The sequence below is a fragment of the Sceloporus occidentalis genome, unplaced genomic scaffold (assembly GCF_023333645.1).
Source record: "Sceloporus occidentalis isolate IW3139 unplaced genomic scaffold, rSceOcc1.0.p SCAF_1, whole genome shotgun sequence".
Taxonomy (NCBI): Eukaryota; Metazoa; Chordata; class Lepidosauria; order Squamata; family Phrynosomatidae; genus Sceloporus; species Sceloporus occidentalis.
In genome coordinates, this window is record NW_028316981.1 from 187049201 (window position 1) to 187076331 (window position 27131).

At 42.0% G+C, this 27131-nt stretch overlaps 1 protein-coding gene across 3 annotated transcripts in view; it reads right to left on the bottom strand.

Annotated features, from left to right (window-relative positions):
- LOC149323084 (microtubule-associated serine/threonine-protein kinase 1-like) overlaps positions 1–27131 on the bottom strand; it is a 124702-nt gene that overhangs the window by 60254 nt on the left and 37317 nt on the right. Inside the window, exon 2 of one of the 3 annotated variants that reach the window (XM_089487078.1) lies at positions 25202–25233. In XM_089487078.1, the coding sequence (XP_089343204.1) occupies positions 25202–25233 (32 nt within the window). Of the gene's footprint in view, positions 1–14055; positions 14326–25201; positions 25234–27131 lie in introns of those variants that run through there. The other 2 variants (XM_089487070.1, XM_089487083.1) reach the window with 2 other exon arrangements.

Here is a 27131-nt window from a genome sequence, read left to right on the forward strand (position 1 = left end):
CCCTTGGTATTTGCTGTGGTTTGTTTCTAGGACCCCCGTGTATTCCAAAATCAATAGATGCTCAAGTCCCATTATATACAATGGCACAGTAAGTTGGTGTCCCTTTTATAAAAATGGCAAAATCAAGGTTTGCTTCTTGGATTATATATATATATTTAAAATATTTTCAAACCATGAGTGCTTGGAGAAAAAAAATTGTGGATATGGAGGGCTAACTCTATCTATGCATCCTCTGTCTGTCTGTCTGTCTGTCTCTCTCTCTCTCTCTCTCTCACACACACATCTTTCTCCCTCTGTCCCCATTCTCCTACACCATCTCTAACTCTGGACAGACATTGAGAAGTCTTGGAGCCAGAGGCTCTTGACTATTCCTCTTTTCTCTGAAAGATGGCCAGAAGGGAAGCTTGCATTTAGTTTGCTGCCACGCATACAGAAATGAAAAATAAATTTGCTAGTAGGCAGACGACAACATTTAAAGAAATCCATCATAAATAGGTAACCTTTCCAGGTGTGATTTATAGCCTATCATTTCTCTCCCTAAAGCACTTCTGAGTAACTCCCACCTGAGACAAAAAGGACTCAGTAACATGAGTAGGAGTAGTTGAGGCACAATTACTACTAAAATGAATTGGCCTTGGTAATGAGTTATGGTACTACAAGTCACAACACAAATGAAACATATTATCAGGGTCAGGCTGTTGGCATTTAGCAGCTAAAACAATGCATTTTCCAAAAAAAAATGTTGTTGAAATTTTTAAACATTGAGAGTTAATAAATTAACTTTAACAAATTGTTTTCCAAACTCTTTATTATCACCATCCAGAACTATATCAGTACTGTCCCATCTATGACATTGTGTGTGTGTATGTGCCTTCATGTCATCTGACAATTTATGGTGACACTATGAATTTCATAGGATTTTCTTAGCCAAGAATTACTTAGAGGTGGGTTTGTCAGTTCCTCACTCTGAAAAAACAACAACAACCCTACAGCACCTGGTATTCATTGGCAGTATCCCATCCAAGTCCTAACTATGGCTGACCCTAGTTAGCCTCCAAGGTTAGGCAAGATACAGTACCTTTAGGGTATGTAGGTCCTAACCTAGTGACATTAGAGCGGTAAAAAAAAATCAATTCTAGTGGCATTTTAAAAGACAAACACATTTATGCTGCAAGAGCTTTTGTAGACGAGAACCAAGTAAGTAACCTGCATGTAAGTTAGGTAAAAGAGAAGAAAAAGAAATAACCAAATAACTTGACAAGGGCCCATGTTTCATAGCTTCTATGACAAAAATTGGCAATCTGGTGCCATATATACATTTTGGGCTACAACTCCTATCAGCTCCCACCAGCACCATCAATGTCAGCGATTACTGGAGTTGCAGTCCAGATATCTGAAGGCAAATGAAATGTCCTTTCCCTTAAAATGGTAGAATAAAGATGGCTAAGCATGTTCTCAAAGGGATTGAGGAGGAAGAGGGGAAAAATGGAGCTGGTGAGGCAGGAGGCACAGGCAGATCTCGGGTTTTGGGGATCTATTTTATTTTTTACTAAAATCCACAGGTCCTCTATTCAGGGCCAGGTGTTAAAAAGGGTCAGAAATCAGCTGCAAAATGGTGGCTCAAGAGAGGGAGGCAGTTCTGTTGTGTGCTGCATGAACTGACCTACACAAGGAAGTACAATTCTACATACTGAGCTTGGAAGAAAAATAATTCAAAGTTAATTCAAATTATATTGAATTGGTTAAAAATTTAAATCATTTTAAAATTCCTTATTTTAATTGTTAAAAAGTCAACAAATGGGAGGAGGTCAATGGCCGGGTGACAGCATGAGTTACCGCACCGGGTGACACCAACCCTTGTAACACCACTGGCCATGGCCTCCCCTAGTAAGATCTTCCAGCATATGAAGAGTTCGGAGTAGGCAGTCCTTGTATTCCTGCATGGCAGAGAAGGAGGCTAGATAGAACTTGCAGTCCTTTCCAATTCTACGTTTCTACTAAACTAAACTAAAATTATGTGGTGATGTTCGCCTAACTCTCTATCTGGGATACTTTTATGCACCGCTGATAATAAATTCCTATTGTATTATATCTGTATGATATGGATCTTTTTAGATGTATATTTTAACCTCTTTTGGGGTCTTGAGTCCCTTACTGGGGGAGGAACAGGAATAACAACACTCCTATTGACCACACTGACTAGGTGATTCAGAGAGCTGTAATATAAAATTACTTCCAAGCTCCAGAATGGAGCCAGAACCCCAGAAGATGACTTTATAACTAATGCTGCCTTTGAGTGGCTCCAGATGAGATTTTATCACCCCATTGCTCTGCCTCATTTACTGAATTACTTCCACTTGTTAGGATGAGGAATTACTGACTTAACTTCTAATTGCTAGCATGAGGAGCCTGGCAATGCCATTCAAATATTATGCGAGCTATCAGGTTTGTTGCAGTGAAAACAAGAAACATTTTTGTAGCACCACAAGGAGTGAGATGTTTATTACAGCACTAGTTGAAAGTGCACCTGGAGCTGCCCACATCTGTACCTAATCGGATACAGATCTGGAGGCATGGGGTGGAGTGCTATCAGTATGCTGATATATTTCTCAGTGCCTTCAGATACAGCCTCAGCTAAGGAAAGTGTGTCTCCTCTGAATGAATACCTGGAGGAGGTAATGGGCTGGATGAGAAAAAACAAAAACAAACTGAAGCTGAATCCAGACAAGACAGAGGTACTTGTCTGGATTCTGAGTTTGGAGGTGTGTCAATCAGCCCTGGATGGAGATACACCCCCCTTCCAAAAGACTGTGTTCACAGCTTGGGGATGCTTCTGGAACTGTTGCTCCAAATGACAGCTCAGCTAGATGTGATGGCCAGGACTGTCTACTATCAGCTTCGGCTGTTATACCAGATGGGCCCCTACTTAGAACTGAAGGACTTAAAAATGGTAGTGTATGCTCTGGTAACCTCAAGGCTGGACTTTTGCAAAGCGCTGTATATTAGGCTACCTCTGTACCAAGTTCAGAAACTTCAGTTAGTTCAAAACACTGCAGCCAGACTGGTTACTGGGACATCCAGGAGTGAACACATCACGCCAATATTAAAATCACTTTACTGGTTTCATTTAGTTTCCAGTGCCTATAGCACTTCCAGCCCATTTCGACTATTTCGTACATTGGGACTTGGGTACATGTGCCACCTCAGAATTCCTTGACAGAAAATTTTAAACTGGGCTTTCACCTCCCCAACTCCCCATTTTTGAAGGCACGGAGGATATTCATAGCTCTGAGAGGAGTAGTCCACAATTCACTTTGCACATGCTCCTGAGCCATACTCAACAAATCATGATGGTTTCTTACAGCTGCATTAGAGGCAGTTCCTCTCAGTTTCCTCTCTCACACACCCCTTCAGCTCTACCTGTAACCTAGGCTGATTCTCATTCACATACAGCTCCACAGAGAGTGTTCCCCCAAGTCAGACTCAATCAGCCAAAGCCATACTGTTCAGTCTCTGGCTCTTTCAGATCCCTGGCTGTTTTGGGAAGAAGGACCCTATGATAGTGGACATTTCAGGCAATGCTAAGGACACCGATTTGCAAATACCAATTTATATATACATAGATGCAAATCTAGAAATAATTACTATATTTTAAATGTGGATTCAATACACAAATGGTGAAGTGATGATAATAAGGTGACCTGTGTGTCTGTTAGGATTGTCAGTTTAGGATCATGCCAGGCCCTGAGATTTCAGGGCCAAAGCATGAGACCTAGGGACAATCTCTTGTAATGTCATAAGATGGTGTTTCAAGACCATCAAGCCTCTAGTGATGCAATTAAGCACGATACATTAAGCATTAACCACAGTTGTACAAAATATACCATTTAAATAAAAAACAACAAATCTAACAAATGAGAAAGACATACCCATGCACGCACACACCCACATCCACACCCAACTTTCACAACTGTGCTCTCACACTGAGATTCCTCCCATTCTCTTTAAGGCCTGGAGAAGAGGAATTAGGACCTGAGATTGAGCAACCCTAGTATCTGCTCAATCTGCTATAAAGGGATCAAAACTGTTGTTGGGAAATTTCTGAGCCCCCTTCTATCTCCTCTTATGGTTTCATAGATTTAAAACAGACTTGGGGGTGATGGGAAACCCCCTTCAGAGAAAGGAAAGTGTCATCAAATAGGAGGCAGAACAAAGAGAGGTCTCTCCCTACTGGCTCCTATTGCAAGACGGTATTGTTGAAAGAACAATGACTTTTGTATTGGTTTACCTGCCTTCCGATATGCCACCAACCTCTACTGTGTTCCCCAAGTCCTCTGGCAAGCACACACACAGGTTTGGAGGACAGGCAGAAACTTTCTCATTTGCTCTGCCTACATCAATCTCCCTTAAGCTCACCTTAAATACTACCCAAAGCAAACATCTCAAACAACATTCAGATCCATTATTCCGGCATCATCAATTTTCTTCTCCTGCATGATTTTTAATATCTTTGCCTAAGGAATCCAATGAACATTGAAAGCCAGCATAATGCTTTTTGTCTCTTTGGATTGTCCTAATAAAGGTCTCATCATGATGTACATTTTGAATTTTGCTGTATTTTGCTGCATGGCCAACCTATCCGCGCCTGGATATTTTTGGATTTGTTCTGGAGGGAGGACAAAAGGTAAGAAACAATGAAAGAACCCTGCGCTTCTCTTTCCTTTTATCCAAACATCACTGCAAGTGAGAAGGTTACTCCCACTTCCCATCCTCCACTAAAGGTGATAATTTAGGAGAAAAAGAGATTTGCATGCCAGGATTGGTTACTATTACTAAATAGGCTTGTGGAGACCTGATGAACATCTATTCCCAATAAATGAAACTGTGGGCACAATTTGGGATTGGTAGATATGACTACTACCCTTCAAAGGACTGAATGATTTCAATGGACTGGAGAGTCCTTACAGCACAACTAGAACAAAGATGCACAAAGACACCTTTGCCCACGGCCTTTCATTTCACACTACATGGCACAATCCTGGCCGTCACAGTTTTACTCACAACTAGTAACTAAGGGGGCTATTTTTGGATTTGATGACGGACAACAAAATTAGAGACAAGTTGGTGTGGCCTGTGAAACAATCTGTCGGAAAGGTATCTTGGGCAAGGCTCACTGTCCTTGTAAATCTCATTCATTTTAACAAGGCCTGTACAGGGGACCTTACCAAGGATTATATTTTAGATGTCTTGGGTCAGCTCTTAAGCTGCTTCTCTAAACCTAAAAATATTCCTTTTCTGTTTATCACCTTTTCTCTGCACAGAGACCCTCAGATAGCACTTATGTCTTTATGAGTTGCAGGCAATGTATATAAGAAAGACTTCCCCCAGGAACGAAGATTCTGTAAAATTTGAAACCTTCCTTGAGGCACCTTCAGTTACCTAGATGTGCCTATGTTTGGCATCACCACCCTCAACATAATGTGTATTTGTATGCTAGTTTTCCATGGTAGAAACCATGATCAAAACAGCTTACAGTAACATGGGAAAACAAGTTACATAACACAAAGCAGTGACATTCTCAAATAACTTCAATTTTTTAATATTGTGTTTATTGTTATTCTTTTGAATTTAAATAGAGTATTTTATGAATCAAATACAAATGTATGTTCCCTTCAAATACAGATTAATCTTTTCTTAAAAGAACAAGTAACAAATAACAATAATTATAACTAAAAGAATAAGGAAAAAAGGAAAAAAGAATCACTACCATATAGTTTATGACACTAAACAGAATGCTTATCATTATTAACTTTACCTCTATTGTGTTAGTCTCTACCCAATTCATAGTACATATTAGATTAGCTCAAAACAAAGTATATAGAGAGATTATTTTCATTCTTTTTTTATAATACTTAAAAATTATTAGATAACTCTTCCCATAAATCCTTTTGTTGCTAGGGTAAACTACACTTCAAAATTTTAATACAGTGGGCCTGGGGTTGATTCCAGGACCCCTGTCAATACCAAAATCCATGGTTGCTCAAGCCCCATTAAATAAAATGGCATAGTACAATGGTGTCCTTTATATAAAATGGCAAAATCAAGGTTTGCTTTTTGGTTTTGTTTTCTTTTTGTTCTTGAATATTTTCAAGCCTTGGATGGTTGATATCTGTGGATGCAGAATCTGCGGATACAAGGGACTGGTTGTAATCATACAATATGTTGTACTGCATTTGTTGCTTTTTGGTGGATAAATTTGTAAGCTCCCTTGCTGGTGACCACAGCATCTGGTGTTAACTTGCAACATGAATGAGCCATCTCAGTTCAAACACATAGGAGGAATGATATCATGGCAGATTCTTTGTGATGTAGTAATGCTGATATTACCTCTGAGCATCAGAAGGAACCACAATGGTTTACACACAGTGAAGGCAATGTCCAAATTAAGTCCTTAATGGCTTCGGACTATAAGCAGAAGACCATGATTTTAATATATTTATTCACTTAAAGCAAAAGAAAAAGAAATCTTGCCCAAAAGTAGCACATCAGAATGCAGGGTTTAGTGTATAGTGTATTTTTATTTTGTTTCTAACATGAAGAATCTTCAAAAATATGACACAGTCAGCATTCACTTCTGATTGTGTCAGATAGCAGTAAATATACACGTATCCTCTTCCCCCTGTGTAGAACAAAGGCCAGACAGGTGGGCCGAGGTGATTCCTGCCATAACTGTAAGTCTTTATTTACAGGCTGGCAAACACAGACATGAATCATTGTTTGATCTCTCATCACTCCCTGACTCACAGCGGATTCTACTAGGAAAGAAGCGTTGTGCTTGAGGTGACATAGATGGTTCATCTTAGGTGTTTGATGTCTGATGGTTCATTCATACATGCAAATTGCCACAAAAAGAACTGTATTTGGGAACCAAGCAACACTCAGTGAAGCAAAGGGGTAATGGCGGGATGGTAAAATCTGAAGTGCAGGTCCTCATCGTGCCCCAGTTGTCTTGATCCATAGCAACAAACTCATTGTGGCAGCTGCCGTCTGTCATCTGTACTATGATTGGGTATTTGGGGACAAGCTAATGGGTTATGAATACCATTCAAGACTGAGCATGAACACACTAAAGACATGGCATGCATTTCTCCCAGTTCCAGCTGTTGTGAAGCTTGGAGCTAAACTCAGAAGGAACAAAGTCCCTGAGGGTCTGGAGGTGACAGATTACACCATTGTCCCTGGTCATCAAAAAATCCCAGTGCATCAACCCCACAAGCCCTGTGGCACTATCCTGCTACTGGAGAGAAATTAAATAGGACCCTAGCCTGGACCTTGAGGCTCACCTGTTGCAAGTGAAAACCATAACCATGCTTAAGCCAACCTGTCTCTATGTCCAGATTGCATCTACCCAGTGGTTCCTAAAGCAAAGCTAAGTTACAGTAAAATTACATGATTTTCCTTTGATCTGTTGCATTCAAAATCAAAATGCAGGCTTACTCAGATGATTTTTACATTGTGAATTTTGAATGATGAATTTTAAATGTGGATTGTTTTAATATGTGTATATCTTGTCCTTTTAAACTGATGTGTATTTAAATTGATATGTTTTCATTAATATGGTGTGTCTGTTAATTGTTGTTCCCTACCTTGATCCATGGGGAGATGTGAGTAATACATACATTTATTATCATCATTATTATTATTGCCACTCATCAGCAGCACATTCACAATTTCTGGAACGAATAAGGGTTTTTCTCATACACACGCCACATACCCACACACTCCTCAATGACACCTATTTATAAACTGTAAAAATGAAAACAAATATGCCTTTTAGATATCTTCACTGAATGCTACAAAGTAGTGGACAGCATCAAACAACTAACTTTTGTTAATATCTATGCCCCAACTGGATAGGCATTCAGTTCCATTCTTTCTACATATAACACAGCTAATGATTTATTTTCAAACTCTTAAATACCATGTAAGATGCCACATATAGAAGTGCATTAACATAATGTGAAAACTTTTTTAAAAATCCCTCCACTATTTCCATCTTTCTCCCGAAGTGGCCACAAACATATTGGCCATCCAAATGACACAATAATTTTTTTATTAATAAAACTACATGCCATTTCTGCTCCAATATTTTTTTCAGTTCCTTTCATCTTTATCACCAGGTGGAAAACAATCCCATAATGTAAGAGAATTCCAAGTCCAAGTGTGGAAGTGAATTCTTAATCTCCAGAAATCTATGTCCCATGTACAGTCAGCCTGATTGTTTCTACAATTCCTATCATTCCTTTGTAATTTTCTGCTAGTGTTTTAAAATCTTAAAGCAAGAAGTCCTGCTCTCTGATCCCCTGCTGAATTAGATTTATTTGGTGAATAGTAGACACAGGGCCTTTTCTGCAGCAACACCCCCCCAGAAGAACTGGGCAATGCCCTTCCCTCCAGGCTCTCTCTCTATGTAAGTGCACTTTGAAAACACATTAGTTTAGGAGAGCCTTATATGGTTAACTGTAACTGGGAAACTGCTTTAAGAGGACACTTCAGTGGTGCATTCTTACATTGTTTTGTTAGAGAATGCTTTTATTAGTTATACTGATTATGCAATGGCTTGTTTCTTCTTTGTTTTTGTATTTTGTAAGCCATCCTGAAAGTCATAGTCATTGATGCATGCCTTCAAGCCATTTCTGACTTATGGCCACCCTAACGTGAATCTATAGTGGGATTTTCTTGGCAGAATTTGTTTAGAGTGGGTTAACCTTTAACCTTCTCTGAGGCCAAGGAAGAGTGACTTGCCTATGGTCACCCAGTGGGTATCCATCTGTGATTTGGGATTCAAGCTCTCTCGGTGTCCTAGGCTACCCAAACCACTACACCACACTGGCTCTCATCCTGAAATTAGAAAGGCAGGATGTATATGTATTTATGCATAAATACTGTATGAACGTAGTGGTTCGAGTGTTATATTATGACACTGGAGATCAGGGTTTGATTCCCTGCTCGGCCATGGAAACCCACTGGGTGACCTCATGCAAGTCACACATTCCCAGCTTGAGAAAACCTTGTGATAGGTTCACCATTAGTCGTAAACTTATGAAGGCACACAACAGCAAACCCAAATACATTCATACATTAAACTGAGCAACTGAAATAGACATGTAGGAAGGTAAGTTCTTTTTAAATGAATCTTCTTCTTGCATACTTAGAATTGAAATTAATTAAATTAATTAAAAAATAAAAATGTAAAATAAATATAAATTAATGCTTGTTAATCACATAGCACATTTATAGGTTTGCAACTGATCTGCCCAAACAGAGAATGGTACTTGAAACTGGATCTCTGTGACCCAAATCCAATTTTATTTCATGGACTACATTTGTAAGTAAAGGTTTATTTAATGTAACAGCTGAAAGTGAAAACCACAAACGAAAAAGAAACAAAGATCATAGAATCATAGAATCATTAATATTAGCCATTTCAACATCTTAAAGGCACCCGATGCCATCTGATCTCGGAAAGAAAGCTGGGTCAGCTCTGGTTAATATTTGGATAGGAAACTACTAACAAATACTAGGTGATGTAGACTACATTTCAGAGGAAGGGAAAGGCAAAAACATCTCTGATTATTCCTCACCTAAGAAAACCCTAGGAGATTCATGGTGTTGCTATAAATTGACAGGTGGATTGCACACGGCTAGAAACACACACATGGTTTCTAGCAAGGACTAACAGGGTGCTCAAACACAGGCAAGGTCAAATGCTATAGATCCAGGCCAGGACATTTTGCTTCCTGTGGCAGAGCAGCAAATGGTGTTCCTAACCAAGTGAAGTCATAAAATATCCAAACTCAATCAGGTTGTTTTGGCACATCCATGTATGGATATAAGAACTTACTTTCTTACACGTCCATAAGCCTCACTCCCCTCCCCAACACAAATACAGTCGTGTGAAATGTAATGATAATTTCGTCCCCTTTCATGACACAAAAAATCTGCTTCTTGGCTGCCCAAGACTTCATGTCTGAGGTATAGGGTTGGCAGAGTGAAAACAGGAGAGAGGGCTCCTGTACCTTTAATAGTTGTGCAGAAGTGGGAATTCCAGCAGGTATTGCTTGTTATCTGGTTACATGACAAGCAACACCTGCTGAAATTCCCTCTTCTAACACCCATTAAAAGGAAAGGCAATCCCTCCAGTTTTCAATCTGGCAACCATGGGCACAGCTTTATTACTATTGTTTATTTACAGTAGCCCTTCAATATCCGCTGGGGTTTGGTTCTAAGACCCCCTGTGAATACCAAAATCCATGGATGTCCAAGCTCCATTAAATGCAGTGGATAGTAAAATGGTGTCCTTTATATAAAATGGCAATATCATGGTTTGTATTTTGAAATTTATGTATTTTAAAAATATTTTCAAGCCATAGATGCTTGAATTTGTGGATAAAGAATGCATGGATAAGAAGAAACAACTGTATTACTGTTTTCCACTCTGTATCTGACGATCTCAGGGCAGCATGTGATAAAATGAATTTAGAACAATTTAAAATAATAAGAATAATTTTTAGAAGACTAAAATCACGTTAAATCATTTTAACACTTAAAACAAGACCATCTAAAACAAGACCATCTAAAACAAGACAAAACAGTTTTAAATAATGTATACTATAACACGTTTGATGATTCAATACAATCAATTAGGCAGGCCCCAAAGGCTTTGATAAAAAGCCATGTTTTGTCATGGCACCAGAGTGACACCAGCATTGTCAATCAGGCCTGTAAGGGGGAAATATTCCATAATTGGGATCCCACAGTAGAGAAGACCTTGGTCTGCCTCTCAGAGGTTTAAGATGATTGTGTCAGAAGAACATAAAGGTCAAACCTTCACCTGTTTTAGAACTACACTCAACACAACAAGAGAAGCCATGTTCTTCGCTTTGTCTGTCAACCCTTGTGCTATGCAAATACAAAGTGCTGGCAGTGAGAGGATCCATTTTTAACATTAGAAAGGGACATGAGCATTACAGGAAGGTAGCCCCACCACCTCCTCTGCCTTTGTCTCGCTTCACAGCAATGCTTCAATAAGGTTTTCACCTCACCTTGACCAACACTGTCTATAAGCATAAGGCTTGGAGAAAATGCCTAAGGTGATAAAATACATGCACACCTATGCATTCCTTTCTGTGTCTTCACTTATGCATTCCTTTTGGTATTAAAATAAAACCCAACCTCACACCTCCCATGGTATATTAATGTGGCAGACACACCATCAAAATGCAGCTACCCAAAAGAGACTCCTGAGTCTTTCCTCTCAAAGGATTTCCCCCCCTTTAACAAAGAGGACCAGATCCTTCTTCCAATATGACGAAAATCTATGTCAAGTATAGTAGGCCCTTGGCATCCACTGAAGTTTGGTTCCAAGATGCCCGTGCATATCAACATCTGTGGATGCTCAAGTCCCATTATACACAACAGCAGAGTAAAATGGTGCCCCTTATATAAAATGACAAAACCAATATTTGCTTCTTGGAATTTATATATTTATAGAATATTTCCAAACAGTGGATGCCTGAATCCGTGGATAAAGAACTTGCAGATAAGGAGGGCTGACTGTATTCATAAATAAGTGGGATCTGTTTTCTGGAAGGGGCCAAATCCCTAACACACATATACAACAACAACAACAACAACAACAACAACAACAATAAATGCACACATGTCACTGCTCAGCTTTGTAGTCCCCCTTTATGACCTTGGGCCAGTCGCTTATCTGGCAGCTTATCCTCCCACACAAAGCTATTGGGGAATAAAATGGGATGATTCTCATATGTTCTGCCCAGAACTCTTTAGAAAAAGGGAGACATTAAAAATGGGAAATAAATAACTGTATCAGTCAATCTGTGAATATGAAACCTTTTTCTGTAAGGTTATTCTTCAAGGTTTGAGAACATGTCTTTCCAATAGGTGGTGCAATAGGGCAGAACATGTCCCTCTGGCTCCTCGCTTTACAGCTCAAAAATTGTCCTTATTTTGCTAGGAATATGAGTTTAAGATTCTTTTAGCAATTTGGTCTTTGGACAGAGCTTGCTGTAAACATATACACGTCAGGCTGTCTTCTAGTGTTGCAATTCAACACAAGGAATTAGGATGAGCCACCTACCCAATGGTCTGAATGCACCATTGTTCTATTACGACAACACACACTGCGCCTTCTACACCAATGGTGAACACACATTCCTTTTTGCCTAGATACACGTCCCCTATAGGTCCTTCTCTCCAGCTCATCCTTCTATGGGCTTATGAGTCTCAACTCCATCCTTCAAGTAACCACCATGCACTGTGGACTGGATAGAGACAAACGTTGCTGTTTGACACACAGCTAACCCAAACATCCATTTGGGGATGAAAATCCACTTCTGGTAAATTAACAAAGAAGGGGGAATTAAATTTAACTGTCAGCTCTACCACCAATTTTGGCTACATCCTTTAGTTATATGCAAATCTGAAAGCAGAGCCCTGCAGCTGCATCACACAGCCGTTCAGAAAGAAAAAAATGCAAAGACCAGCATGCATTCATGTATTATGGGAATGGAGGGCATTTGTGAGGGAGAGCTGAATAACAGCGCAAATATGACTGTTACACATATAGTTATCAAATGGCAAAAGAAAGTGTTATTGTTTTTAACACAATGATCTTAGAAGACTTTGTCATACATTTGCTTTCAGAGCTAAGCACATTTCAAATCCCCAGGGGCCAGCCTTGAGCACTAGGTACACTGAGGCTTGATGAAAACTCACAACCATGATCATCACCAAGAAAATGAAACACAATGCCAGAATGGCAGTGTCTTCCTCTTCCATTTATCCCTCATCATATCCTTCCAACCACACTATCATTCACTCAATCCAAGCCCAAATCTACATTTCAGACTAATACAGGGGGCCCTTGGTATCTGGCATGGACCCCCCGCTGACACAAAAACCCATGGATGATCAACCCATTACATACATTGGCATAATAAGATGGTATTCCTTATATAAAATGGCAAAGTCAAGGTTTGCTTTTTGGAATTCATGTATTTTTAAAATATTTCCAAACCATGGACACTTGAATCTGTGGATAAAATATCTGTGGATACAGAGGGCTGAATGTTTGTGTGTGCTCCCCCACAACACATCCACCATCCACCACCCTACATCTTTGGCTCTGCATCTTCCTTCTTTCCACCAAGGCTTGGCTCCTTCCCCATCCATCACCGTTGGCTCAGTGTCTGCTTCCATCTAACCTTCCTCTCTCCCATCTCAGTCTCTCTCAGCACATTCCCATCTGTTTGTCCTTGATTCTGTAAGTGCAGCAGCCACAAGCTTATCAAAGAAAATCAGGTGAGTCACAAGAAAGCTGGGGATGAGCATCCATAGAGAGTCTCAAACCAGAATATCACTAGGCAGAGGGACAGATGGATGGACCAACAGGGGAGGGTGGGGAGAGACAGAACATTTATCCATAGGCAGCATTGCCAATTCATATACATTCGTGTGGCTGGCAGTTACCATGGCACCCTAGTCTTTGTGAATCTTCCTCCCCCTCCTCCTCCCAACTGCGCCACAAGCCCACCACAGCCACTGCAAACCCCCCTCCCCAGGAGCCACTTCCCCAGGGATGCTTTCAGCTGCCTGGTCATGATGAGAGAGGCATGGGGGGGGGGGGGAGGAAGGAGAGAAGGAAGAAAGGAGGAGGCTCACACCCAATCCCTGCAGACATAAAACACCTTGAGCTCTTTCTTCACACCTATTCCTGGAATGAAGGCAGCAGCCTGGAAGAACAGATGTGTTTGTGTGGGCAAGGGATACAGGAGACAGAGGAGGAATAAGAAGGAAGGACAAGAAGGGAGGGAGGGAGATGGAGGTCAGGTAGGGAAAGAAGTGATGGAGGAAGAGATGAGGATGGAGGAATGGAAGCAGAAAGGGAAAGCAGGGAGGGGCTGTAAGATGGATGGAGAAGGAAAAGAAGATGGAGGAATGGAGGCTGAAAGCTTCCTTTCTCTGTACCTTTTTGTGCGGCGAAACATACTGCTGTCAAGGAAATCAGGCATAGAGAAATTGGAGAGCGCTGTCCACAGGGACTCAGACATCATCCCCCAGGGGGATCATGATGGCAAGCCTGGAGGGGTGTATGTGTGGGGTATTATGCTCCTGCTGCAGGCCTTCCTCTGCCACCCCACTGAAGCAAAAATAAGGAAAATAAGAGGGGGAAGGGGAAAGGTCTGTGGTGAGGCTTCTTCCCCTTTGAAGAAGGAAGGAGGACTGAAATGGAGGGGAAGCGACGGAGGGCAGGGAGAGGAGGGGGAGGTGTGAGGGGGCGGTGCTGTACCAGTGCTAGTGTGTGCATGAGCGCACGCTGGAAGTGGCTCTGCATCGGGTGTGGACTGGGTGTATGATACACTGGCTGTGTGCAACTAACAGCACAATGTGGGTGCATCCTGGTGCATTATTCTTCACATTGACAGGCACACATACAAACAGAGAGCTTTGTGCAAGGGTTTCAGTCCCTTCTGGACAAATCCCAACTGGGCAAGCCAATGTGCCCACCATTCTGAGCTGTGTAAATGCCACACAGGCATATTCAGGGGCATCACTAGATCTCCATGCCCATGTCGGCCGTTTGTATGCCGAGCCATCAGCTAGCTACAAGATGGCATGGTACCAAAGGCTGGGAGAGGCAAAGGCACACAATGCGTTGCTCCACTTTTTGATTTCAATGCAGGCCCTGGTCTGAAGCTGATTTAACCAGCCCATAGCAGCTAAACGACGCATAGTGAATGGTGAATTTGGGTAACGGTGTACATGGCTCAGTATGTGGTGCTTTTTGATCAACGCAAGCTGATGTGTTGTAAAGACAATAAAAATGTTCCCAGTAGCATTTAAGAAAATTATCTGGAGAAAAGTATTAAGTCTGTAAACATGATCACAGCAGCCAGCTCTGAGGCTGGCTGCTTTCCCCCGACACTGCCCACTAGCGCTGGTGGCATGGAGTGGCTAAGTAACTGAATTATAAGTATGGAAACCTCAGGTTCAAATCTTGCCTCTATGGTGATTTCAAACCTTTCTCAGCCCAAAACTCTCTTCACAAGTGGAAATTTAGAACATCAATGTCACTTAAAGGGTGACTGTATTTCTGAATTGTTTTTAAACATTCTTAAGGGGCTTTCAAAGAAGTAGCAGTATTAGTCTCTTGCAGAATAAAAAGAAGGAAAGAAGGTGGGGGGATGAAATGTGGCTGCACTCAGTACTCAAAGATACAGCAGTGTTAGTTTGTAGAATCATTATACAGAGAGATCTTGTAGCCCCTTTGAAACTAACTGAAAGAAAGAAATTGGCAGCATGAGCTTTTGTAGAACTATGTCTACTTCCTCAAATGCATTTACTAGGTACTGCATCTGAAGAAATTGGGTTATATCCACAAAAGCTCATGGAAGAATAAATACCAGTTAGCCATAAAAGTGCTGCCACATTTTTTCTCTCTCTCTCTCTCCTCCTTCTTCCTTCTTAGAGCTGAGTTTTATTGTCATATGGCAAACAAGTCCTGCCTACAAGAGACAGGGCAATTCTCTAGGCAACCCAAAATCTTCTAAATGTGTTCATCAGCATGCACAACAGCAATTTCTGCTGAGTGAGAGGAAATAGCCACCACAAGTGACACCCAAAAATGCATTATTCTTCAGCCATGGCCCATGACAGTTGCTCTACATCAGTTGGGCTGGTTCATCTTTGTACCAGGGCCCATTCACACTACAGAATCACAGCACTATCATTTCATTTTAACTGCCACGGCAATGTTCCATGGAATCCTGGAATTGGCAGATTAGCCCGAGTTGCTCTGGTGTTTTCGACCAAATTGCAAATTCCAGCATTCATCCTTCATTCTTCACTCTAATCCCAACCTAACCCTGGTCAGAGTACACTATCCCTGTTCCCATTGCCAAACATCACAAAAGGCGAACAGGTGAGCGGATTCATCTTCAACCTGGTGGGTGGGTGTTGCTTTGCTTTTGTATAACCCCCTGCTTTGCTTTAATGAGACTGCTCTTTTTCCCCCCGGAAAAAAATCCAATGAGTGATGTAAAGAGATGCAACTGGTAGAGATAAGAGAATTGCGAACCCTGGGTGACAGCATGGTAGGGAAAGATGAGTAACCAACAGCACAGCTGAAGCCTGTAAATAGCTTTTTTTTTACCTTGGCAATCAAGGGAGCAATTCAGATTTTCAGCAGAGAGTGGTGTGTGTGATACAGTCTCCCACACAACAGGTAGTACTTCAGAATACACATAGGTGGGCGCATAGCAAACCCCCATGTCCAAACCTCCATGCCAATGGAAAGCTGACATCGTAAGTTGGGATATTAAGACTGCAGGGCTAAATGCAGTCCTCTTTGGGGATGCCAGCCTGGCCCTGTGAGGTACCCTAGTCCCCTTTCCCATGACAACATTATTCAATAGTTTTCCAGTTGTTGTACAGATGTTTTGCCCCCATTCTAAAAGGTCAAACTCTGGGGTTATTCACACTACGAAAATAATCCAGGATGCATCCGGGACTGGGTTAAATCTTTGTTGTTCACGCACATTCTGAATGCACTCAATTACATTTGGGAGAGCTGCCAAACCCCCCACTTAATCAGAGATAATCGATATTGGGGTTTCCCCCGAGTTTTAAAAAAATATCTGCATTGTCGGTAGTGTGACTAACCAATGCAAATAGACCAGAACAGACCTGGGATAAAATGATGCATACCAAAAAAGGGGTTCCAAATGCATTCACATCGTCTGGTTCATCCTTATTTGAATGCTTGCACATCTGAGCAACCAAAGTCGCAGAGGTGTGTATCAATGTGTATCAATGCAGTTCCATAGTGTGAATAACAAACCTGGAATGTGTGAGTGAGATTATTTGCATCGTCACGCTAAAAACAATGATGTGTAAATGACCCCTTCCTCATGTAAGGATTAATTCTTGTTACTTAATAGCTTTAAGCTACAAAGTGCTGGCATTTTTAGTCATATGCTTTTTCTTCTCCCCATCCCCAGAAAGCTGTTACCCCAGAACAACTCTGCAACTGAATTTGGCCCTGAGACGGAAAGAGATTGCCCAGCCTTAGTTGATATGTTGATGAAAAGCTTTCTTTTTCCTTCTTAACAGTACTTTTTCAGTTCAGAGTGAGGCTTGTTAAGTTCAAAAGGGACTATTCCAAGGCTACAATCCAACACTCCCTCAGCATAATGTAAATATCCACATGCAGAGATATACTACACAAGCAAGCCCCATGCAGAACAGCATCATTTTTCAACACATGTCCGTGACTGGGTGCCATTGCAGTGCACAACAATACAAAGTATACATTTCACAACTGCAATGCACAATATAACATGCATAGCCATGACACAAAGTATCGTTGGGATGCACAAATGCCATGTACAATATAGGATCCACAACCACAGTGCAAAGTACAGAATGTAAAACCACAATGCAAAGTATAGTGTATACAATCACAATGCTAGGTATAGGATGTGCAACACAATGCACAACCACAAAACAAAATGTAGAATATGCATACAGGAAAGGCAAGGTAGAGTGGAACACGTTATCCATGCAACTCCACATCCTACGATATCAGCAGAATACACCTGTTGCGTAAGGATGACTTTTTGGTCCTGCTTCTGCAGCCTGACTTACACATGTCTATGTCTCTAATACAGGGGTCGACAACCCCCGGCCTGCAGGCCACATCTAGCCCGGGAGGCCTTGGGACCGTCCCGAGCCCGGTCCTGCCACCGATTGCCAAAGGCCCCGCGCCGGTGGCAATCAGCGGCAGGACCAGGTCTCTCGCGTGGGGCCTTGGGCCTCTCGCGCAAGCGGCCCTCAGCCGGCGGACAGGCAGGGCCAAGGAGCCTCGCTTCAGCGGGCGGGCAGGGCCAAGGAGCCCCGCTTCAGCGAGGCTCCTTCGCCCTGCCTGTTCCCCTCCAGACAAGGCAGGAAGGGGTGGGAGTCCTCCTCCTCCTCCCCTCCTTTCCCGCGGCTGCCAGACAGCCGCGGGCAGGGAAGAAAAGGGGTGGGGGAAAATGAGGAGGAGGAGGAGGGAGGAAGGAAGGAGGAGGAAGGAGGAAGAGGAGGAGGAAGAAGGAGGAGGAAGGAGGAAGGAAGGAGCAGGAGGAGGAGGAGGATGAAGAAGAAGAGTAGCAGGAGGAGGAGGAGGAGGAGGATTTCCATTCCATTTCTACAGGTCTGCTTTGTTTTAACATTGATAGTGGTGATGATGATGATAATATCAGTTTCTGAGGCATGCACTCACTCTTTCTGAAGGTGAGACAGTGTGACTTTCCAAAGTGCATTTCTGTGTATTTTCGGTGCTTTTAATGCTAAAAGGTCTGCTTTAACAATGATAGTGATGATGATGATGATGATGATGATGATGGTGATGGTGATACTGATATCATCCAGCTTCTGAGGCCCAAATGTCCTCCATTTTGATCATGCCTAACAAACATGCATTCATATTAACTATTTTAAAAAATCAAATTTTTGCATGTCCTCCATTTTTTAAAAATGTGTCCTACATTTGAAAATGTCCTATATTATTTAATTATTTATTTTTTGGCTTCGGCCCCCCAGTTGTCAGGGACAGCAACTTGGCCCCCGGCTCAAAAAGGTTGCCTACCCCTGCTCTAATAGGATGTTAGCTATAAAGTTGCAGCTTTAGTTTTCAGCACATTGATTGTAATGCTACAGGGAGTCTCTCAAGAAACAGTTCAGTGGCTGAGACTTCAAAATGGACCCTAGCTTCTTCCACGCACAACAGACACAAATGTTTGAGTTTACTCTCCCTGATATATCTATCCATAATATGGCAGTAGATTTCACAGTGGTTTGAGTGTTGGACGACTCTGGAAACCAGGATTTGGTTCCCAGCCTGGCCAGGAAACCCACTGGGTGGTCTTGGGCAAGTGACACTCTTGGCCTGAGGGGAAGGCAATAGCAAACCTCTGAACAAATCTTGCTAAGAAAACCCCATGATAGGTTTGCCTTAGGGTTGCCATAAGTCAGAAATGACTTGAAGGCACGTAGCAGCAGCAACAACAACAAGAACAGCAGCAGCAGCAAGTTAGATCAAAAGCCAGAACGAAACCTATGAATGAACACCATCAAGATTTGGATTGCTGTAGAATGCAGTGACTACAACCATATACACTGATACTTATGCATATTAAATCTCTAGTAGTGTAAACTGCTCCACACAATAAAAACATAGCAATAAAACAATAATATCTCGTACATGTTAAGCTTTGTGAGCGAAGAATAAGGGTTGACATGATTGCACTCACTAAATATTTCAAGGGCTGTCACAGAGAGAAGACAGGCCTCTTCTCTGCTGCCCCAGAGAGTAGGACCAGGTCTAATGGTTTGAAGTTACAGGACAGTAGATTTCGACTGAACATTAAAAGGAGCTTCTCAACATTAAGAGCAAAGGAACCAAGTAGGGAAATCATTATTCTGGAATCTTATATGATAATGTTTCACACGTTGGTGAGATTAGGTCTGACCTGCCCGTCTTCTCCTGAACTGTACTGCCAGCCTATGCAAGAGAGGTACCATCAATCTGTTAACCCACATTACTGAATACAATAACCAAAGGTTTGTTACAACTGAGAGGTGTGATCAGAAACCTGCGAAGGGGAAACTGGAGACCTTTTTTGTGATTTTTTATTCACAAGAAAAACCCACTCTTGGAAAAACAATAAGGGAACACCTCTGATTCCCCTTATAATCAAGAGCCACAAGTGGCCTTTTGAATTCTTCAGATGTGGCTCTAACGTCTACCTTCATTTCAGATTTATTTGCAAGTTTAGTAATCACACAAAAGTGGACTCATTAGGTTTAGAAGCACAGAGTCATAAATAAGTAGGGGTGTGCAGAGGCAAGCGACAATCAGTACAGTCCCATTTTACCCTTCCTTCTATCTGATGAGTATTTTTCTATTCCAATAGAAAACTCATGAACAGGACCTGGCAGGTTGGAACTCAGTCCCAGGGCAATAATGAGAACTCAGGCCTTGAAGATGAACCTGGCCCTCTGCAGTTTACTAAGTGGCTGCACCTCTTTCTCTTGACAGATGTCATTGAATGGTGTGCCAGCTTTTGTACAGGATATCTCTTTTCATTGCAAAAATGCTAAAGTGCCTTTCCTAAGCATTACTTACTGGTAGGATGACTTTAAGCTACAATATGCTACTGTTTTTTCTGGTCCTACCCTTTAGCCTTCTGCCCAGCAATGGAATATAGCCCACAAGCAGGAAAATATTATGCACACTTGAACCTAGTTTGGGGGGGGGGGGTAGTTAAGGAAACTGCAATCCCTGGAACTTTTTCCCAAACTTCCCATCTGCCTCAAGACCCCCCCTATCCTTCTTCACAACTCCAAACTTTTTTTTCTTGGTGATTTTTTTGCCCACAAGTGCCTGAAAAATGGATGGAAACTGTTACCGCTTAAATCTCTTACAAATAAAAGTTTACACTTATTTATGCCCCAAGTGCCCAGGTCTCTTTCTTCAAAAACAGATCCACTAGAAACCAGATGTTGCAACCATGCTTGATTTCCAATTGCAAGCTTTGGTGGATTCAATGTACTGCCAGGGTGAAAACTGATTCAGGCAACCAATGCACTTGTTAACCCATGTTTTATGGATCCTTTCCTGATCAATTCATGTCGCTTAGGAATTCCAGAATACAGGCATACTTCAGTTAACAAAGCATATGAAAAAGGAGCTCCTTTTTACAAAGTCTGTTTATTTCTGCTCTGCCCAGCCCTTACTTTTCCTTCTTGTCCCCTGTGTAGCTGGAAGATTTTTAGCAGCATGAGGATTGCAAGGATGTTGCAGGAGTGCCAGAGAAACACACTGTTGGTGCTGGATTACAACCATGCTTCTGCAGTAAAAACAATGTAATAAAACCTGAGCTGGAAAACAGTGGGATTCTACCTTGGCTGCACAACTGTGTGCCAGCCCAGAACAGGCAAAGTAAACAGCAGTTGGCTACAGAATCCCTTCCTGAGCATGCATGAACAAAAAAACAGAAAGAAAAGGGGGAAGCAGATTAGCCTACCTTACCTGCTACCTCTAGCACATTTTTAAAATTGCAGATCTATTCATTTGGCCACCAAAAAAAATAATAATAAGAAAAGTGGAGGCTGGTGAAAGAAAAAGTCACTTCTGGACGCATTTTGGAAGAAGCTTTCTAGTAGGCTCTAGAAGGTTCAACCTGTTTTTGTTCACTTATGCAAGGGTTACCTGACCTGGTTGTTTCATTTCACATGTGCATATTGTTAGGTTTGGATAAAACATGTTTGGCTGAAACATGTTGAACTGATCTTTTTTGTGCTATAGGAACTGACCCCTATCCTTTCCATGATATTCTGCCTCTGGTGTCAAAGTTTCTATTAAAGAACTAATGCTCAGCAACATATCTGATTTGTTAACTGCAGTCTATCTGTAATTGCTGAAATCCTAGATTGGCTATTATGGCCCAGTACAGACTGCCCAAAAAGGGCGGTCTCTCGGCACCTGGTTTTGCTCCTCTAGGAAGCTGCAGCCTCCAGACCGCAGGACTTTACTGCAGAGCAAAAAGAACCCGCAAAAAGTGGGTTCTTCTTGCAGCACCATTATGACGCTGCAATGCGCCAATGGCGCACTCGCAACATTATAAGGCACCGCAATGTGCGGACAGTAAGCATCCGTCACGTCCAAATGGCAGCGCCCATGTGTACAGGGTGCCACCATTTTGATGTATAGAATACGTGCTAGGGTTGCGGGGCGTCTGTAAGCGATGCCCCGAGGCAACCCTAGCACATCATCAAGACGGGCCACGAGGCCTGTCTGTACTGGGCCTATGTTAAGGAGACATAACTAGTGTAACATGTTCTTAGCTGCCCCAACCCACTGAGGTCCACCTAAAGGCAAAGGTGGTTCATTCAGCTGGTGAGTTAGATGCAAATGGGATGACATTTCCATCTTCTTCAACCAGTTAACTGTGACAAGGACTTCTGACAGATAGAGGCATCACTAGTGGGTGCTGCATGCACCAGGTGACAACTCAGAGTGGGGTTCCACCCAATGTGCTGGTGGGAAGGGTCTGCCTTCCAGATTTGGTGGCTTTGCTGGCTGGGCAGGAAAATAAGTCCTGCCTGGCTAGCAACTCTGCCAGACCCAGAAAAGCCTGTTGTAAAGAGGAGGGGAATATTTTAAAAAATTATCTGCAGCAGTTGTCCAATATACTAAGTACATCACTGCTGACAGGGGTGTTACTTCTGATAGCCGCAGACAAACTTGCTGGCAAGAGGGGGTGGAAACATCATTCTCCTTGTGTCTTGATCTCCTGCTGAATGGACCTCCTTCACCTGATTCAGGAGCTGGGGTAGTATTTACATAGGTTAATAATGAGACTACTTGAGCTGCATCTACACTGCAGAAATAATCCAGTTTGACACCACTTTAACTGCCATGGCTCAATGCTATGAAATTCTGGAAACTGTAGTTTCGTGAGATAGTTAGCCTTCTCCATCAGAGGGCTCTGGTGCCACAACAAACTACAAGTCCCAAATTCCATAGCACTGAGCCATGGCAGTTAATGTGATATCAAATTGGATTATTTCTGCAGTGTGGATGCAGCCATAGTCTTACTCAATATAGAGCAGTTACAGATCTGTAACTCTAGGTTACAAATACATAACTGCAATGCTGAATACCACTTGATGTCTTTTTTTTTCATATGCATTTCCCCTACAACATTTTTCCCTGGAGAAAAAAACATTATGGTAATGATTCAAATATAAATATATAAATGAGGATAAGGACACATGGATACAGTCAGACTTCTTATTTATTTATTTTTTTCTTATATATTAACTGATCTCCTGGGGTGCATAGCCTACAATTTATTTATGACAAATCTGATTATGGTCTGAATAAACTATATAAGGTGTGTTTGATGATTGTGGAAAAAATGAGACAACACAAGCAGCTGAGAACTGTTAAGTCATGATTGGAGTGTGTTCATGTAAAAACCTTCCTGTGAAATGTTCCAGTATTGTGAGAATTCCAAATATAAGTTTGAAAGCGAGAAACCATGCATATTTCATATTTCAGGAATAAGAATCTTCCATTCAGACTTAGGTAACTATGTATGAATATGTGGATTTTTCATTAGAACCAGTAAATTAGACAACAGTATATGGCAATCCTATACCAATCAGAAAGCTAAAAATACCTTTACTATCCCAGTATAGGGATTAATATCTAGAGTTTCCTGTGACAAATCTGGCCCCCAAAGAATATTATTTTGTATCATGGTTGCTATTCAAGAGGAAAAAAGGACATGTGAGGAGATTACCAGCATGCCATTTTGGCTTTAGACTTCAACCTCCTTATTTAACTATCTGAATGTTTTTCCAAGACAACGAATTGCTGACCAGAGAACACATATTTTTACAAAACAGCAGCCAAAAGACATTTTCCACAATGCAGAATGAATGTTAAAATTGACACTGTTGAAGTTTAATAATGGAGCATATGCAGGCTGGAAGAAAAATAAGAAAAGAACAAATATTGGCAATTAAATACTCAATTTCACCCAGCCTTCCCCAGGTACTGGTGCCCTTTGGATGTTCTAGACTACCACTTCCATCATCCTGGCCACCACTAGCTGGGATGATGGGGGATGCACATCTGAAGGATACTATCAGTGAAAAGGTTGATTTGAGTTACAGAGCAGCTTTTGAGGATCAATTCATTGTTATTATAGTCCTCACATTGAGGCTGTTGAAATCCTCCTCCTGAAAACAGTCTTCCATGTAATGAAGCTGCCTGTTTTCCCACCCCACTTGTGTACAATGTTCATATACAAATTTCCACCACCACTGAGGATATGCTGGATGCAAACAGGACAATGCAATAGTGAGGAGTGTTTGAACATCATTTGCCATGCAAAGCACCTCCCCAGGAAGAGTTTGTAGCCTGCACACTGTAGTCATGATATGTAAAGTAGCTCTTAAGCTGAGATGGCAAAGGATGTAGTAACACTAATACACAAGGTGAAGGCAATCATCGAAACATAGGTGACAGTAAGATAAGGAGGAATGGGCAGTGGCAATGGCAATAGAAGGGAAGGCTGTTCGCCATTTCCTCTGAGGCACAGAGCATGGCCAGAGGCAGCAGATATCTCCAGGGTCCACCCAAGAAAGACTGGGTGTATCCACACTGTAGAAATAAAACTGTTTCACACCACTTTAACTGCCATGGCTCAATGCTATGGAATTCTGGGGTTTGTAGGTTTGTGAGCTATTTAGCCTTTCCTGTCAGAGCGCTTTGGTGCCCCAGCAAACTACAAGTTTCCACAACAGTGAGCCATGGAGATTACAGTGGTATAAAACTGCTTTATTTCTGCACTGTGGCAGCAGCCATTGTTGCTTGGGGCAAAGCACAAGAAAGCACCCTCAGTTCATCCTGTCTATAGGACAGTGATGGCAAACCTATGGCACGCGTGCCAGAGGTGGCACTCAGAGCCCTCTCTGTGTGCACATGTGCCGTCGTCCCAGCACAGAATTTGCACGAGTTTGTTACTAGAAAGCCAGAGGGACACGGCACTTTGCAATAAATAAGTGGGTCTTGGGTTGCAGTTTGGGCACTCGGACTCTAAAAGGTTCACCATCACTGCTATAGGAGCTGACTGGCCTAGCCATTGATGGGAAGGTGTCCTTCACCACACCGGTGGAAACAGACTAGTTTAAGCATCCCAGGATAGTCCATGTGGTTTACACTGACTACTCTGCTCTCAAACAGAAGGGAAAACCAAGAGAGTTTAGGAGGAAGAATCCCAGTACCACCTCCTTGTATCTGCCACCTGAAGCAACTGATTCATTCTGCCTTGGTCCCGGCTTTCTCCTCCCATCACAGTTGGCTCTATGAACAAACAGCCAGAAAATAATACTGTTTCTATAACAGACCATTATATGAGCTGTCTGTTGATATAGACTCATGGCCTCATATGGCCAGAAAACCCCCCCAACACCCTGTGTGACTAGTGCCATAGGAAAATAATTTTCTCTCACCTTGGTATATAAGCATATTTGAGGAACATGAAAATCCTGCACTTACCTGCTGCTTTTCCTGGGCAAAGGGAGGTCCTTCTGAAAAACAAAAAAGAAAACAAAACCATTAGTAAACAGCAGGGAGTGACTGAAAAGATGGTCTAGAGAAATCTCTGGGTGCATAGCTGGAGTCTGGCAAAGAATCTGAATTCCCAGTTATCTTATAGCAGGCACATCTTTAAAAATATATGATTCCCCCATTCAAATTAGGTTACTGAAAAATTACATTTGGAGGGAAAACAGGAGCTGGTTCTGGTACTGATCACAAATTCCTGAGCTGAACTCAGAGGTACCATTTTATTTAGAGTATTTATACGCTGCTCTTCAGCCACAAAGACTCTCAGAGTGGCTTACAATTATTATTATTATTAATTAGACAGTTCGCTGCCCTCAGGATTACAGCATGCATCCCCCTGACTGTGGTTTTTTTTTGTACCCAGACCCACTGGTGGACCGCAGTACTCTGAGCAAAATCAACCAAAACAATAAGTAGGTTCTGCAAGACTTCCAGTCCACCCCTGGATTACAGATCCAAATTGAGGGAGAGGGTGGAGAAAAATGAGACATTTAATTTCACACCTGAGACTTTGAGAAGACATTTCAGAGCAAAGACACCAAACTCTGCCATTTCCATAATATACTCATCACCTGAGAACCTTATTTTGGTACTTAACAAAGGAAAAGAATTGATTATATGGAGGGCAACCATCCAGGGTCACAACATCTGGTCAACAGTTCTTCACAAGGAACTCATTCGCCTTTGAGAAGGTGGCACAAGGGCTGGAAACATGAATGAACACTTACTATACGGAGAACACTTTTTCCCAACCTGGTGGCCTCCAGAAATTTGAGTCTAGTTACTCCAGTAGAACATTTGTTCATGGTCAATAATACTAAAGGAGCAGTATCCAGAAGGTCTGCATTATGGGTTGGCCCAATATCACTGTTTTGGGGATTTGGGATGTTATTGTATTTTGCTGCTAGGGCAGCTAACCCTGGATATGTTTTCTGGGTTTGAGGATATCCCATTTGAGCCACAATGGAGGAATCCTAAAGAAGAAGGGGTCACGGGATAGAGACTGAACTCACTGAGGTTTCTGCTTCCAACAAAAATAAAACTTTTTTATTGGAAGTGCTTTTGGCAGGTTTTAACTAGACAGCATGTAAAGGTTTTCCCAGATGCAACAGTACAGAAGATTTTAGAGAAATTCAATGTTCACTGCCTAAGAAAGGGGTGGGAAGCCTCATCCAGGACAGAAATAACATCTCAAAGGAAGTTATTTTTTCTGTTGCTAATGGAGTTTAAATTTTATTGCCTGAATTTTACATCTCTTTGGGCACGTCTACATAGGCCATTTAAACCATTTTCCTCTTCCCTCACCACGATCTGTCTTCATGACACAGGGCCAAAGCCCCAATTCAACTGCAGAATGTATTTGCTACATGAGCCCAGTTCCACATGGGATCCAGGTCATCCCTTCTTTAAACCAGTTGAAAATAACTGAGCTTTTGATTTTTTGTGGGGTTTTCAGTCTATGTGGTCATGTTCTACAAGAGTTTATTCCTGACGTTTCACCAGCATCTGTGGCTGGCATCTTCAGAGTCTAGATGCCAGCCACAGATGCTGGCAAAACGTCAGGAATAAACTCTTCTAGAACATGGCCGCATAGCCTGAAAAACCCACAAAAAACTATGGATGGTGGCCATGAAAGCCTTCAACTTCACAACTTAGCTTTTGTTCCATATTTTCCAGGTCAATCCAGAGCACTCTATAGTGATGCCGGGCAGCTATTTACACAGCATCCTGCTGTACCACCCAGTGCCACCGCCACAAGTTGCTCCCTCTGAGGCCAGAAACGATTTGAAGGCACACAACAACAGCTTCGATCGAAGGCACACATAACATTGATCACGTGGCTGAAAGCTTGTTGTGATTT